General features: G+C 50.2%; 1 protein-coding gene across 3 annotated transcripts in view; it reads right to left on the bottom strand.

Moving 5' to 3' along the window:
• Positions 1 to 16,054, bottom strand: part of LOC114018938 (cGMP-dependent protein kinase 1) — a 60,569-nt gene that overhangs the window by 38,987 nt on the left and 5,528 nt on the right. For all 3 annotated transcript variants that reach the window (XM_043541953.1, XM_043541954.1, XM_037893651.2), the window contains one exon: positions 9,910 to 10,046. In XM_043541953.1, coding sequence (XP_043397888.1) covers positions 9,910 to 9,997 — 88 coding nt within the window. In that variant the 5' untranslated portion in view covers positions 9,998 to 10,046. The remainder of the gene's footprint in view (positions 1 to 9,909; positions 10,047 to 16,054) is intronic.

Genomic DNA, 16,054 nt, shown 5'->3' with positions numbered 1-16,054 from the left:
AACACCATCCCATGGTCAAAGAATCCAAAAAATTCTTCAGCTAATTCCTTCAGCACCCCGAATAGCAAAGCACTCTGAGCTATCGAGACAGCAAAACCAAAAAGAGCAACTTGCCAAACTTGAAAAACAAGACACTAGCCTAGAAGCTGTTAATAGATGACACATGAGTGCTAAAAGGCATTACTTTAATACCCCTGAGTCAAGGAGAGAGAACTCCCAGGCCAAGAGGGACAAATTCAAGCCGACATACGCAAGGTATGAAAAAAGTCATGACCCAAGAGATGATGCAGATCCAGCCAGAGGCGCACAGTGTAATAAATACATGAAATGTGGACATTTTGCAGCTGTTTGCTGCACCAATTCAGTCAGGGAGTTGACTCCTATTACAGACAATCAAGAGCCATTGTTTCTGGGATCTATCATTTGCAATGACACAGGGCCTGTCTGGAGCGTGAAACTGAATATTCATGGCAAGGCTACTGATTTTAAAACTGACTCAGGAGCTGACATCGCAGTCATCTTAGAAGGGACTTATAATCACCTCCACCCCCTCCCGGAGCTGAAGTCACCTGACACAGCTCTGACTAGCCCTGGAGGGATTCTGAACTGCATGGGCCAGGTGACCACATAAACCACTTACAAAGACCAAACCTTTCATTCAGAGTGCATGTGATCAAAGGATCAAAGACCATCAGCCTTCTCAGCTGCAGCGGGGCAGCCATGATGGGCCTAGTGAGACAGGTGGAAAAACTTGATGGAATACTTGGTGATACTGGACTTTTGCAAGGAGATCCAGCACAAATAATCTTAAGGGATAATGCTGAACCGCAAAGCATACATACACCTCAGAGGATTCCTATCCCATTACTTGTAAAATGGACACTGAGTTAAAGAGAATGCAACACATTGACATAATCAAAAAATCGCTGAGCTAGCAGTGTGTTGTGCCCCAGTGGTTCCGGTTATAAAGAAAAATGGAAAAATATGAATCTGTGTGGATCACTTAATGAAGCAGTTGAGAGAGAAAAATCAATCTTCCCACCACTGGATGGCTTCCTCCCCAGAGTGCAAGAAGTTACGGTATTCTCCAAGCTGGATGCCTCAAGCGAATTCTGGCAAATTCTTTTAGCTGAAGAAAGTGCTAAGCTGAGTACATTTATCCCACCCTTTGGGAGACTTTGCTTTTGCAGATTTCTCTTTTGGGATGACCAGTTGTGACGTTATTGACTTGAACTGGGATCGTATAGCACATGGTTGCAAACAAGGTCCTGTCGTGCCACCAAATCTTGTATAAAGTGGGTCAAATAAGGTGACTCAGACGAGGTGATGGTTGGCTGGTTAGGATGATGCTGTCTGTATGTGTGTATCATTTTTATAGTGGAAGTTATGAATATTGGCTCTGTACTGTCTGTAGTTCAAACTTATGCTATTCTTCTGGAGGACACCCCAGACAAGTTGGTGTCAGCTCTGCCTAGCCTGCTGGATGGCCCATTAAGGACCATCAGCGACACAGTTGACCCATTCAGAGAAGGCTAACATGCCTTGGGACTCAGCCAGGTAGGCAGGGACCTGCTTAGGGACAGAACTCTGAGGTGTTTCCAGGCCATGGGATGGGAAGCTTGTCCTTGGGACACAGAAAGAAAGACCACACGGCAAGAGACTGTAAAAAGCTGCTGCAGCTCCTCCATCTGGTCTTCAATCCTGCTTCCGACCTCTGGAGGGACTTCGCTACACTGAAGCATTGAACAAAGAACTGAATGACCCCTCCCAGCTGGGGATGTTCTCCAGAGACTTGATTTGAACCTGCCGTTTATTCCATCACTGCTGCAATCCTGAACCAAGAACTTTGCCGTCACTGTATGTCATTGATTCCATTTATCCAATTCTAGCTCTCATCTCTATCTTTTCCTTTTATGAATAAACCTTTAGATTTTAGATTCTGAAGGATTGGCAACAGCGTGATCTGTGGGTAAGATCTGATTTGTATACTGACCTGGGTCTGGGGCTTGGTCCTTTGGGATCGAGAGAACCTTCTTCCTTTTACTGGGGTATTGATTTCCATAACCATTTATCCCCTTAACGAGTGGCACTGGTGGTGATACTGGGAAACTGGAGTGTCTAAGGGAATTGTTTGTGTGACTTGTGGTTAGCCAGTGGGGTGAGACCGAAGTCCTCTCTGTCTGGCTGGTTGGGTTTGCCTTAGAGGTGGAAAAACCCCAGCCTTGAGCTGTAACTGCCCTGCTTTAACCAATTTGTCCTGAACTGGCACTCTCAGTTGCGTCCTACCAGAACCAGCATTGTTACAGTCATCTAGTCCAACCCCCTGCTCAAAGCAGGACCAACCCCAACTAAATCATCCCAGCCAGGGCTTTGTCAAGCCGGGCCTTAAAAACTTCTAAGGATGGAGATTCCACCACCTCCCTAGGTGACCCATTCCAGTGCTTCACCACCCTCCTAGTGAAAAAGTTTTTCCTAATATCCAACCTAGACCTCCCCCACTGCAACTTGAGACCATTACTCCTTGTTCTGTCATCTGCCACCACTGAGAACAGCCGAGCTCCATCCTCTTTGGAACCCCTTTCAGGTAGTTGAAGGCTGCTATCAAATCCCCCCTCACTCTTCTCTTTTGCAGACTAAACAAGCCCAGTTCCTTCAGCCTCTCCTCGTAAGTCATGTGCCCCAGACCCCTGATCATTTTTGTTGCCCTCCGCTGGACATTTTCCAATTTGTCCACATCCTTCTTGTAGTGTGGGGCCCAAAACTGGACACAGTACTCCAGATGGGGCTTCACCAGTGCCAAATAGAGGGGAATGATTACTTCCCTTGATCTGATGGCAATGCTCCTACTAATGCAGCCCACTATGCTGTCAGTCTTCTTGGCAACAAAGGCACACTGCTGATTCATATCTAGCTTCTCATCCACTGTAATCCCTAGGTTCTTTTCCGCAGAACTGCTGCCTAGCCATTCGGTCCCTAGTCTGTAGTGGTGCATGGGATTCTTCCGTCCTATGTGCAGGACACTGCACTTGTCCTTGTTGAACCTCATCAGATTTCTTTTGGCCCAATCCTCCAATTTGTCTAGGTCACTCTGGACCCTATCCCTACCTCTCCCCGCAGCTTAGTGTCATCTGTGAACTTGCTGAGGGTGCAATCCATTCCATCATCCAGATCATTAATAAAGATGTTGAACAAAACTGGCCCCAGGACTGACCCCTGGGGCACTCTGCTTGATACCAGTGGCCCACTAGACATTGAGCCATTGATCACTACCCGTTGAGCCCGACGATCTAGCCAGCTTTCTAGCCACCTAATAGTCCATTCATCCAATCCATACTTTTTTAACTTGCTGGAAGAATACTGTGGGAGACCGTATCAAAAGCTTTGCTAAAGTCAAGATGTATCACGATAACATAACAGACCATAAGCTGATTGTGTAGCCCATAAGGCCAGTTTGCTAGCTTGCTATATTGCATAATGTGTTTTCTTCACTTGTTTGATTATATTACTTTCTTGGGTTTTGTTTATGTCATATTCCAGTATATCTTATTCGTAATAATTATTCATGGTTATTCATAACAGTTGGCTGTAAGGCAAGCAACCTACAGGCCCGTATGATTAGCTAGGGCAAGTCAGAATGAGTGTTTGTAACCTTTGGCATAGATAAATGGCTGACCGGTTGCCCCTCTTGACCTTGGGGAACTGAATGGGGAACCGAACAAAGAACTGAGTATGTTTATCGCAGGTCTGGAACAGACCGAAACAGACCGGTAACTGCAGGGCACACAGCAGAACATGGAAGCAGTAAGTTAGGCCAAGGGTAATGGTTTTGGGCATGAGATAATCGATATTAACACGTATGAATATATGCCATAATATGTTAATCTATAGAGTAAGTGCACCCAAAGATTGATCTGGGTGAGGAAATAAGATTTGGCATGGTAGATTGGGCCTTGATTAAGGCAGTACCAGGACCCTATAGGAGGGCAAACACCCATGCAGGACGGGGTGCTCTTTCCTATCTTCTATCAAGCTACCAGCTCAGCTTTGCAACACAGCCTCGCTACTCAACACTCAAACCTAATCCCCAGACCACCGAATTCATCAGGCATGCCAGAGACCAGGCTGGTCCTCTGCCTCCCACTACAGGGCTTCAGGGAAGGCGGTGAGTTTGCTAGTTTAAGTAGTCTTTTAGAATAGAGATGTTACCATCAGGGTCACAGAATTGCATTACTTCTTTGTGACTCTGTGTTTAATAGTGTTTATTGTTTTTTTCATTCATTTTAATAAAGATCTTATCAATTTGGTATTGTCCTCAGGATAAGTATCCTTGCCACACAACCCGAGGGTGATCTCACGACACTGAACTCTCTGTGTTCTCTAACCCTGTAGCCTGAGTTGGGATGAGAACCTAAATATCTTCTGGTCAGATCATTGGCGAGATGTAATAAACTAGCCCATAAATTCAAGTCAGCACTTGTAACCCTCATCAACAGAAAAGACCCAGATCAAGCACCACTGACATGCCAACATCTCTTGCTAAGGTTAATGCGATTTAATCCAGTTGCTAAATATGTTCCTGGGAACAATCTGGTAGTACAGACACTCTGTCCTGGAGCCAAGCATCGCACTCAAATAACCATGAGCTGGAAGATGACTTAGAGGGGTACACGGACGCCGTGGACCCATACAGACCAGTGAGAGAAAAGTGATGACTTCAGAGACAAAAAGTAACCCTGACAGACACGCAACTTCAGGAAGTTCTAAGTTACAGTGGGTTGACCGGCTTACGTGTTTAAAGGACACTAAGGAAGTGACAAGAGACTCCTTTGTGGTGTGTGGACAATTAAGTGAGTCAGATGGATTCATGATTAAAGGCGGTTGCATTGTAACTCCAAACGAAATGAGAGAGGAAATCCTAAACCTCCTCCATGAAGGACATCATGGGTTAGCTAAATGCCATGAAAGGGCCAACCAGTCAGTGCGGGGGCCGGCCATCAGCAAGGATGTTAAGAACAAAATATCTGCATGTGAACAGTTGAGAACTGAGACCAACACAACACAAAGAACCCTTAATGACAACACCTCTTCCCAGACAGACCTGGGAAGGGACTAGCTGCAGATTTATGCAGATTCAGAAGGCATCATTACTGGGTCACCATGGACTAGTTTCCCAGGTCCATAGGGAAAATGTACTTGAAAGACGTAACATTTTGCAGTGAGACCGAGAAAGTGAAGTGCACTTTTGCTCACTTTGGTATTCCAGAGCAGCTAGTGATGGACAACGGACCACAATTCACTGCAGTGGAATTTAAGTCATTCCGAACAAAATATGACTTTGATCATATTACTAGCAACCCACGTTACCCACAAGCGAATGGAGAGGCTGAGAGAGCTGTGCAGACAGCCAAGAAAACCCACAGGCGGAAGATCCCTTCCTTGCTCTTCTGAGCTACAGATAAACACCAAGAGCAGCTACTGGATACAGTCCAGCACAACTCCTGACGGGAAGACAACTCGGAAATACTGTTCCTACCTACAAAGTGCCCAGACACGAAGAGAGCAGCCAAATCAGATAAAACAGCTACAGGAGCTTGTGGACACTTTTACAACGGGCGTCATTCCTAGGCGCTGACTCCGTGGGTGCTCTGGGGCTGCAGCACCTACAGGGAAAAATTAGTGGGTGCTCTGCACACACTGGCAGCCAAGCTCCCCTCACCACCCGCCCCACCTCCTCCTCCTCCCCTGAGCGGACTGCATCCCTGCTTCTCCACCTACCTCCCAGCGCTTCCTGCCAGGCCACCGCCAAACTGCTGTTTGGCAGCGTTAGCACGCTCCGGGGGCGGGAGAGGAGCAGGAACGTGGTGTGCTCAGGGGAGGAGGCGGGGCCGGGGCAGGGATTTGGGGAAGGAGTTGGAATGGGGCAGGGAGGGAGCGCAGTTGGGGCGGGGACTTTGGGGAAGGGGTTGGAATGGAGACAGGGCAGGGATGGGAAGAGGTGGGGCAGGGGCCTGACGGAAGGGGTGGAGTGGGGGTGGGGCCGGGGGGAGAGGGGAAGTCGGCGCCTAAGGCGTCACTCAGAGACCTGCGGGGACAGAAGCTAGTGGCCTCGTTCATGTCAAACTGGATGAAGGAAACGGCTGGAGAGCCCCAACTGCCACAAATAAAGAGAACTCGGTGCCCAGAGCCTACGGGATCGAGACCGGCCGGAGGGCGCCACAGAAACCGTCGGCACCTGCCGTCGGGGTCAGAAAGAACAAGTAGCCCAGCAAGCCCTAGAGATGGCGGATGCAGAACACCATGACGATGCGAGGATTTTAGACCGACCGCAGCCAGTTGCTGAACTATGGGCAGCCAGACGACCCAGTTGTTACGGGATCGCTCCGTGCACTTAGAAACCCAGCATGATTCGGAGACTCCTCACAGACTGATCAGCATGGAACTCCCCAGGCAGCGCGCGAGCAGAACGACAGGAGACCCTGGCAATCGCGAGCCTCGGGCTACAGCAAACGTGGTCCCCGGATCCCACCTCCAGCCCAGCTGCTGCGGTGGGGGGCTGAGAGCTCCTGTCAACTCTGTCAGCTCCCGGGCCAGAGGCGCTGTGCCCCTCCCCTCGCACTCTGACGAACCCCTGGCTGTACCGAACACAGGGCTTGGATCCCCAGGGTCCGTTACAGTGAGGGTGTGGGAAATGGAGAACTCAGAGGGGTGGTCACAGAACCACAGGACTGGAGGAACCTCGAGAGGTCTCTTACTCCGGTCCCCTGCCTCACGGCAGGACTAAGTATTATCTAGACCAGCGTTTCTCAAGCTGGGGTACTGCAGGGGGTCCACAGGGGGTCCGCAAGGGGTCTGCAGGGGGTCCGCAGGCCCAGCTGATCAACTGCTCCCCCTCCCTCCTGGAGCCTCCTTCACACCAGGGAACAGCTGGTGGGAGGGAGGGGGAGGAGCAGGGACCCTGGGTCCACGCTCCCAAAAGTGGCCAGCGCATCCCTGCGGCCCCGGCAGGGGAGGGGGCAGGGGGTCTCCACACACGGCCCCCAGCCTGAGTGCTGACTCCACAGCTCCCATTGGGTGGGAACTGCGGCCAATGGGAGCTGCGGGGGCAGTGCCTGAGGGCAGGGAGCACATGGAGACCCCTGGCCCCGCTGCCAGAGGGATGTGCCGGTCGCTTTTGGGAGCTGCCCAAGGTAAGTGCTGCCCCCCTCACTCCCTCCCACACCCCACCTCTCTGCTCCAGCCCTGCACCCTGCACCCCTTACCCCCTCCCAAACTGCCAGCCCAGAGCCCACAGCCCCACACCCCATCCCGCACCCAAACTCCCTCCCAGAGCCCACACCCTGCACCTCCTCCTGTACCCCAACCCCCTGCCCCAGCCTGGTGAAAGTGAGTGAGTCTCTTCTCCAGACTAAACAAACCCAATTTTTTCAGTCTTCCCCCACAGCTCACACAACGCACTGTCAACCTGTGGAACTCCTTGCCAGGGGATGTTGTGAAGCCCAACACCATAACAGCATTCGAAAAAAAACTAGATACGTTTATGGAGGATAGGTCCATCAATGGCTGTTAGCCAGGATGGGCAGGGATGGTGTCCCTAGACTCCGTTTGCCAGAAGCTGGGAATGAGCGACAGAGGATGGATCACTTGGTGATTCCCTGTTCTGTTCATTCCCTCTGGGGCACCTGGCATTGGCCACTGTGGGAAGACAGGACACTGGGATAGATGGGCCCTTGGTCTGACCCAGTATGGCCGTTCTTATGTTCTTATGTCATGTTTTCTAGACCTTTAATCATTTCTGTTGCTCTTCTCTGAACTTTCTCCAATTTGTCCACATCCTTCCTGAAATGTGGCGCCCAGAACTGGACACAATACTCCAGTTGAGGCCTAATCAGCATCGAGTAGAGTGGCAGAATTACTTCTCATGTCTTGGTTACAACACTCCTGCTAATACAGCCCAGAACGATGTTTTCTTTTTCTGAAACAGTGTTATACTGTTGACCCATATATAGCTTGTGATCCGCTATGACCCCCAGACCCCTTTCCGCAGTACTCCTTCCTAGACTGTCATTTCCCATTTTGTACGTGTGCAACTGATTGTTCCTTCCTAAGTGGAGTGCTTTGCATTTGTCCTTGTTGAATTTCATCCTATTTACTTCAGACCATTTCTCCAGGTTGTCCAGATCAGTTTGAATTTTAATCCTATTCTCCAAAGCACTTGCAACCCCTCCCAGCTTAGTATCGTCCGCAAACTTTACACATGTACTCTCTATGCCATTATTTAAATCATTGATGAAGATATTGAACAGAACCGGACCCAGAACTGATCCCTGCGGGACCCCACTCGTTATGCCCTTCCAGCATGACTGTGAACCACTGATAACTACTCTCTGAGATCGGTCTTACAATCAGTTATGCATCCACCTTATAGTAGCTCCACCTAGGTTGTATTTCCCTAGTTTGTTTATGAGCAGGCCATGCGAGACAGTATCAAAAGCTTTACTAAAGTCAAGATAGACCATGTCTACCACTGCCCCCCTATCCACAAGGCTTGTTACCCTGTCAAAGAAAGCTATCAGGTTGGTTTGACAAATCCATGCGGACTGCTATTTATCACCTCATTATCTTCTAGATGTTTGCAAATTGATGGCTTAATTGTTTGCTCCATTATCTTTCCGGGTACAGAAGTTAAGCTGACTGGTCTGTAATTCCCTGGGTTGGCCTTATTTCCCTTTTATAGATGGGCACTAGATTTGCCCCCTCCAGTCCTCTGGAATCTCTGCCGTCTTCCACGACTGTTGGAAGACAATTGCCAATGGCTCAGAGGGAATCGAATCTCACACTGTGTTTCACTGTTCAGCCATTAGGCAGTGCTATGTGCAAAATACCTAGTACAGGAGCCTCAGCCAGACCAGGCCAAGCATGGCAGGGCCCTGTGATGAACCCAGCCAGGGGGTACCTTGCTCAGAGCATAGGCGCCAACTTCTCCTGGCGCCGGTGGGTGCTCGACCCCCTCCGCCCCGGCCCCGCCTGACTCCACCCCCTGCCCCGCCCCCATTCCAACCCTGAAGGGTTCATGTTTAGTTATTCCACCTGGAAACAGTCAGGGCACACCCTGACTGTTTTGTAGAAGCAATGCACACATTGCTCTATCCAAGGACAAGGACTAGATATGAACCATGAGAAGTTGATTAAAAGACAGTGGCCGTGGGAAGCTTCCTTAGCCTGGGCTCAAGGCCTGAGAACCAGGATTGTAGTAGATAAAAGTTGGTAAATAAGAATATTAATCAACGTCATACATTCCTTGTTGTGTCTTTTTGCAGTAGAAGTATGTAATGCGTAGGGGGGAGAAATATAATAAAAGGAGAAGGTGGAAAGCTGGGGGCAGCTGCCCATTTCAGCTGACCAGCCTGCTTGCTTGCTAAAAGCTGTGTTCTGTCTTGTCATTGAACCGCCACACAACCCCTTCCCCAAATCCCCGCCCCGGCCCCGCCTCTTCCCCACCTCCTCCCCTGAGCGTGCCGCGTTCCCGCTCCTCCCCCTCCCTCCCACAGCTTGTTACGCCGCAAAACAGCTGTTTAGCAGTGGGAAGTGCTGGGCGGAGGAGCGGGGATGCGGCAGGCTGGGAGGAGGCAGAGGTGAGCTGGGGTGGGGGTAAGGGAAGCTTGGCTGCCGGTGGGTGCAGGGCACCCACTAACTTTTCCCAGTGGGTCCTCCAGCCCTGGAGCACCCATGGAGTCGGCACCTATGGCTCAGAGATAAGCCCTGTAGTCAGTCTATATCTGGTACACTGGAGGGCAGGGAAAGCCACATGCCTGCCCCCCTGGGGTACAGGGAAAGCCATGTGCCCACCCCCCCCGGGGTGCAGGGAAAGCCATGTGCCCACCCCCCCGGAGGGCGCCCCATCCCCCTTACCCTGCTCCTGCGAGCCCCTCTGCTTCGCCATGCTCTGCAGATACTCCCGCTCCTCCCGCAGCCACCGCTCTCGCACCTGGTAGTCCATCTCCCAGCCTGGGGCAGGGGCTGGGCAGCTGTCCTACGCCGTCCTCGGGCTGTTGGAGACAGACAGGGACATGCATTAGCAGGACGGAGCAAATCCTACCCTCCCTGGCCTAGTCACGGCCAGCCGCACATACACCCAGGGAACCTCGGCACGGCATGGCAGCCGTCTCTGCCTGGATCCTGCCACATGGCAACGCCACCCATGGGACGAAGAATCCCAAGTCCTGCTGAAACTGCCGGGGGGGGATCAGGAACCCGAACAGAATCTCCCAGAAATCCCAGCAGCTCCTATCCCAGAGCAGGAATTAATGCTCACCCCCAGGGGCTGGCGGCAGTACCTGGGGAGTGGGGAAACTGAGTCACACAGCTGGTTCATCAAATCTTACCAACTGCCCACATTCTCTTTGCTTTATGTGCCATAACTTCTTACCCATCTCCTAATTGTGATACATCCCTACCCCACATACATGGGGACGAATTCTTGGATCCACACCTTAGCTAAGCAACCCTGAAGTAAATGAGTGAGAGCCCTACTGTGGGGCCCTGGCTGGCTGCTGACAGGGCCACAGAAACACGCCAGCAGCCAGCCGCTTCCAGGAGCAGCGTGGGGCCAGGGCAGGGAGGCAGCCTGCCTGAGCCCCGCTGCGCTGCTGGACTTTTAGCACCCTAGATATCGCAATCGACTGGCAGAGGCTCCAGGATCGACCAGTCGATCTCGATTGATGGGTTGGTGACCACTAATCTAGCCCTTGGCCTTCACAACATCCTCTGGCAAGGAGTTCCACAGGTTGATAGTGCGCTGTGTGAAAAAATGTTTCCTTTGTTTTAAACCTGCTGCCTATTAATTTCATTAGGTGAACCCTAGTTTTTGTGTTTTAAGGAGGAGTAAATCACACTTCCTTATTTACTTTCTCTACACCGCTCATGATTTTATAGACCTCTATCCTATCCCCCCTTAGTCGTCTCTTTTCCAGGCTGAACAGTCCCAGTCTTATTAATCTCTTCTCATACGGAAGCTGTTCCAGACCCCTAATCATTTTTGTTGCCCTTTTCTGAACCTTTTCCAATTCCAATATCTCTTTTTTGAGATGGGGCAATGCAGTATTCAAGACGTGGGCGTACCATGGATTTATATAGAGGCAACTTGATATTTTCTGTCTTATTATCTATCCTTTTCCTAATGATTCCCAACATTCTGTTTGCTTTTTTGACTGCCGCTGCACATTGAGTGGATGTTTTCAGAGAAGTATCCACAGTGACTCCGAGATCTCTTTCTTGAGTGGTAACAGCTAATTTAGACCCCATCATTTTATATGTAGAGTTGGGATTATGTTTTCCAATGTGCATTACTTTGCATTTATAAACACTGAATTTCATCTGCTATTTGTTGCCCAGTCACCCAGTTTTGTGAGACTCCTTTGTAGCTCTTCACAGTCTGCTTTGGGCTTAACTATCTGGAGTAGTGTCGTATCTTTTGCAAATTTTGCCACCTCACTGTTTACCCCTTCTTCCAGACCATTTATGAGTACGGTTGTGACATCCTGGCACCCCCTTATTCTCCACTGTCAGATAATTAGGATGTGTTTTCCACACAGTGTGCCTTGTGAGGTATCATTCTAAAAGTCTTGATCTGTTAGACAGTAATATCTCGTTGGATTGTGTGTGCTAGCGGTCATGTGTGACGTTATGAAGTTGGGCTCTGTAGGTGTTACTGGAACCTGTTGTGAGGTTGAAAACACCCACAAGCAGCCTTTCAGGTACAACAGTAAAAAGGCCAAACAATGTGAATGGCTCATGGAGGAAATGCACAAGCACAAGGATTCCCCAGGAACTGTGTACAATAGAAACCTCTCGGAGACAGCACTGCACAATGGGAACTATTTGACCCGGGTCACAGCAAAAGAGCTTTCCAGTGCGTGGGAAGAAGATATAAAAGGGGGACAATGACATCATGATGGTACCTCACTCTCCCTACAACACCATACCTGGAAATACCACAGGAACAAAGACTGAACTGTGGGAAGTGATGGTCCCAGGCTAAAGGTATTTCTAGCCTGTGTATGAAAACCTGGGACACCCAAGCTTGCAAAGCAAAGGCAGCTTGTGCCTTAAACAGATGGCATATTCTTTTCACTCAGGGTGAGAATTTGCTAATTCATCTCCTACCTATTCAGTGTCTTAAGCTCAGTTTGCGGTTTTGTTTATTTACTAGGTAATCTGCTTTGATCTGTTTGCTATCACTTATAATCACTTAAAATCTATCTTCTTGTAGTTAATAAACTTATTTTATGTTTTAATCCAAACCAGTGTGTGTTTGACTAAGGTGTCTGGGGAAAATCTCAGCTTGGTTTCCACAAGTGTGCATAGTCCTCTTTACATTAAGGGAGAGATGGACTGGGTATTAAACCCGTATACTGGCCAGATTTGACCAGGGCAGGACGGTACTGCTCCAGGGTCCCAAGCTGGAAAGCTGGTGGTTAGAGAGCCTGCATGTAACTGCAGCTGGGTGTGTCCCTACCTGTGTGAATGCTGGTGAAAGTGCAGGCTGGAAGGCTTTGCAGCTTGTCACAGCAGCACAGTGTGAGAGGGAGCCCAGGCTGGTGGGTCAGAGGGCTCAGTGGTACCCCAGTTCCAGGTGGCATTCTGGGGGTAACCCATCACAATGAACAGCACAGGTCCCAGTTCAGAGCACTGGGGAACCCCACTATTTACCTCTCTCCATTCTGAAAACACCATTTATTCCTACTCTTTGTTTCCTGTCCTTTAACCAGTTACTGATCCATGAGAGAACCTTCCCTCTTATCCCATGACAGCTTACTTTGCTTAAGAGCCTTTGGTGATGGACCTTGTCAAGGGCTTTCTGAAAACCTAAGTACATTATATCCACTGGATCCCCCTTGTCCACATGCTTGTTGACCCCCTCAAAGAATTCTAGTAGATTGGTGAGGCGTGATTTCCCTTTACAAAAGCTGTGTTCAGGGCCAGATTTACACCTTACGCACCCCTAGGTACAGCATCTTCAGTAGCATCCCCTCCCGCCGCCTACAACTGACTTTCGTGTCATAGCCGCCGACTCCATGGGTGCTCCAGGGCTGGAGCACCCATGGGGAAAAATTGGTGGGTGCTCTGCACCCACCGTCAGCTCCCCCCGCCCCAGCTCACTTCTGCCTCTGCTCCGCCTTTGCCTCCTCCCCCCGAGCACGCCGAGTGCCCACTTTTTCTCCCTAGCTCCCAGCGCTTGCGCCGCGAAACATCTGTTTTGCACGGCAAGCACTGGGAGGGAGGGGGGAGGAGAGGGAATGTGGCACGCTCGGGGAAGAGGCGGGGCTGAGGCAGGGATTTGGGGAAGGAGTCCAATAGGGGCAGGGAGAGGGCGGAGTTGGGGCAGGGACTTTGGGGAAGGGGTTGGAATGGGGGCAGAGCAGGGGCAGGGAAAGACTGGAGTTGGAGTGGGGGGGTGAGCACCCATCGGCGCTGGGGAAAGTTGGCACCTATGCTTGGTGTTGCACAGCTTTATAGAGGTGGGGCAACCCTAGAACGCCAGTGGCCCTAGGCACGTGCCTATTGTGTCTAATTGGAAATCTGGCCCTGGCCATGTTAACTCTTCCCCAACAAATGGTGTTCATCTCTGTGTCTGACAGTTCTCTTCTTTACTATAGTTTCAACCAGTTTTGCCTGGTACTAAAGTGAGGCATACAGGCCTGTAATTGCTGGGATCAACTCTGGAGCCCTTTTTAAAAACTGGCATTACATTAGCTCTCCTCCAGTCATGTGGTAAAGAAGCTGATTTAAAGGGCAGGTTACAAACCAGTTAAATGTGAAATTGCAGAACTACTGAGTTCCTTCAGAACTCTTGGGTGAATCCCACCTGGTCCTGGTGACTTATTACTGTTTAGTTTATCAATTTGTTCCCAAACCTCCTCTAACGACATGTCAGTCTGGGACAGTTCCTCTGATCTGTCATGTAAAAAGAATGGCTCAGGTTTGGGAACCTCCCTCACATCCTCAGTCATGAAGACCGATGCAAAGAATTCAGTTCTCTGCAATGGCCTTATCATCTCTGAGTACTCCTTTAGCATCTCCATCGTTGTTTACCAGGCTTCCTGCTTCTGGTGTACTTAAAAACATTTTGCTGTTAGTTTTTGAGTCTTTGGCTAACTGTTCTTCAAATTCTTTTTTGGCCTTCATAATTATATTTTTACACTTCCTTTGCCGGAGTTTATGCTCCTTTCTATTTTCCTCACTAGGATTTAACTTCCACTTTTTAAAGGATGCCTTTTTGCCTCTCACTGCTTCTTTTACTTTGTTGTTTAGTCATGGTGGCTCTTTTTTGGTTCTTTTACTATGTTTTTTAATTTGGGGTATACATTTAAGTTGAGTCTTTGAAAAGTGTCCATGCAGCTTGCAGGGATTTCACTCTAGTCGCTGTACCTTTTAATTTCTGTTTCACTAACCCCCTCATTTTTGTGTAGTCCCCCTTTCTGAAATTAAATGCCACAGTGCTGGGCTGCTGAGGTGTTCTTCCCACCACAGGGATGTTAAATTTAATTATACTGTGGTCACATTAAATGCCCCTGTGGTGGCAGTGACACTAGTAAGGACAGGAATTCTAGTAAGTACCACTCCTTTACCAGGGACGGGGCGGTCCATGGGGGGCTGTTGTGATGGAGGCTGCAGAGGACACAGCACTGCAGGGCACGTGACCAATGTGCCCGAGATCACTGAGGAGTTTAAACGATTGAGGCAGCCAGAGACAGAGACTCTGTGTCCCAGCCCCCTGCCCGAGCCCTGTGCCCCATGGTCACCCAGCCTCCTGCCCAAGTCCTGTGCTTCATGGCCCCGCCAGCCCGAGCCCCACGGCCACCCAGCCTCCTGTCCAAGCTCTGTGCCCCATGGCCCCCCGAGCCTGAGCCCCATGCCCCCCCAACCCCCTTCCCGTGTCCTGTGCCCCATTGCCCCGCAGCCCCCTGCCCAAGGCCCGTGGCCACCCAGCCCCCTGCCTGATCCATGATCCCTCCTATTTAAGCCCCATTGCCCAGCCCCAGCCTGAGCTCCACACCCCCTGGCCAAGTCCTGATCCCCCTGCCTGAGTCTGCCCTGCCTCTGAAGTGGCTTCGCTCCCTGGCTCCCCCCATGGCCAGGAATAGCCCTTCCCGGCCCTTCCAGCCTCAGCTCTCTCAGCTGTTCCCCTGCTGCAGGCACTGTCTGCTGGCCCCACACCCACCCCACGGTGCCCCCCACCTGCTCTGGGATGCCTGCCCCACATCTGCCTCAGGACCCCTGCCCCATGCCAGCTGCCCCACACTCCCTGCCCCATGTCTGTCTTGGGACCCCTGCTGCACACCTGCCGTGGGATGGCCCAGTGCTGGAGGGTCTGGAGGTGAGGGGCCTGGGGGGGCACAGAGCCCCACACACAAGGTCTGAGTAGCCAGCGGGCAGCACAGCACCGGGGGACCGTTTAGTTTGATAGTTTTCTGTTATCAGTAGACACAGCTGGGAAACCCTTATGTCTTTATAGATGTAGCTGTGAAATCCTCACTTCTGTATTGTTTTGTCATTATAGTTTCCACTTTGTTGTTGTTTATGTGCATGGTCTCTGTCTGGTTCTGTGATTGTTTTTGTCTGCTGTATAATTACTTTTGCTGGGTGTAAACTAATTAAGGTGGTGGGATATAATGGGTTAGCTAATCATGTTACAATATGTTAGGACTGGTTAGTTAAATATCAGGAAAATGATTGGTTAAGATATAGCTAAGCAGAACTCAAGTTTTACTACATAGTCTGCAGTCAATCAGGAAGTAAGGCGGGGGAATGGGAACGGAATGGGGGTGGGGAAATTGGAATCATGTTTTGCTAAGGGGGGAATGGGAACAGGGACACAGGTGTAAGGCTCTGTGATGTCAGAGCTGGGAAGGGGGACACTGAGGAAGGAAACTGGAATCATGCTTGCTGGAAGTTCACCCCAATAAACATCGAATTGTTTGCACCTTTGGACTTCGGGTATTGTTGCTCTCTGTTCATGCGAGGACCAGGGAAGTAAGTGAGTGAAGGAATAAGC

The sequence above is a fragment of the Chelonia mydas genome, chromosome 3 (assembly GCF_015237465.2).
Source record: "Chelonia mydas isolate rCheMyd1 chromosome 3, rCheMyd1.pri.v2, whole genome shotgun sequence".
Taxonomy (NCBI): domain Eukaryota; kingdom Metazoa; phylum Chordata; order Testudines; family Cheloniidae; genus Chelonia; species Chelonia mydas.
The sequence above is the reverse complement of the archived record's forward strand: the minus strand, read 5'-3'. Positions and strand labels throughout refer to the sequence as shown.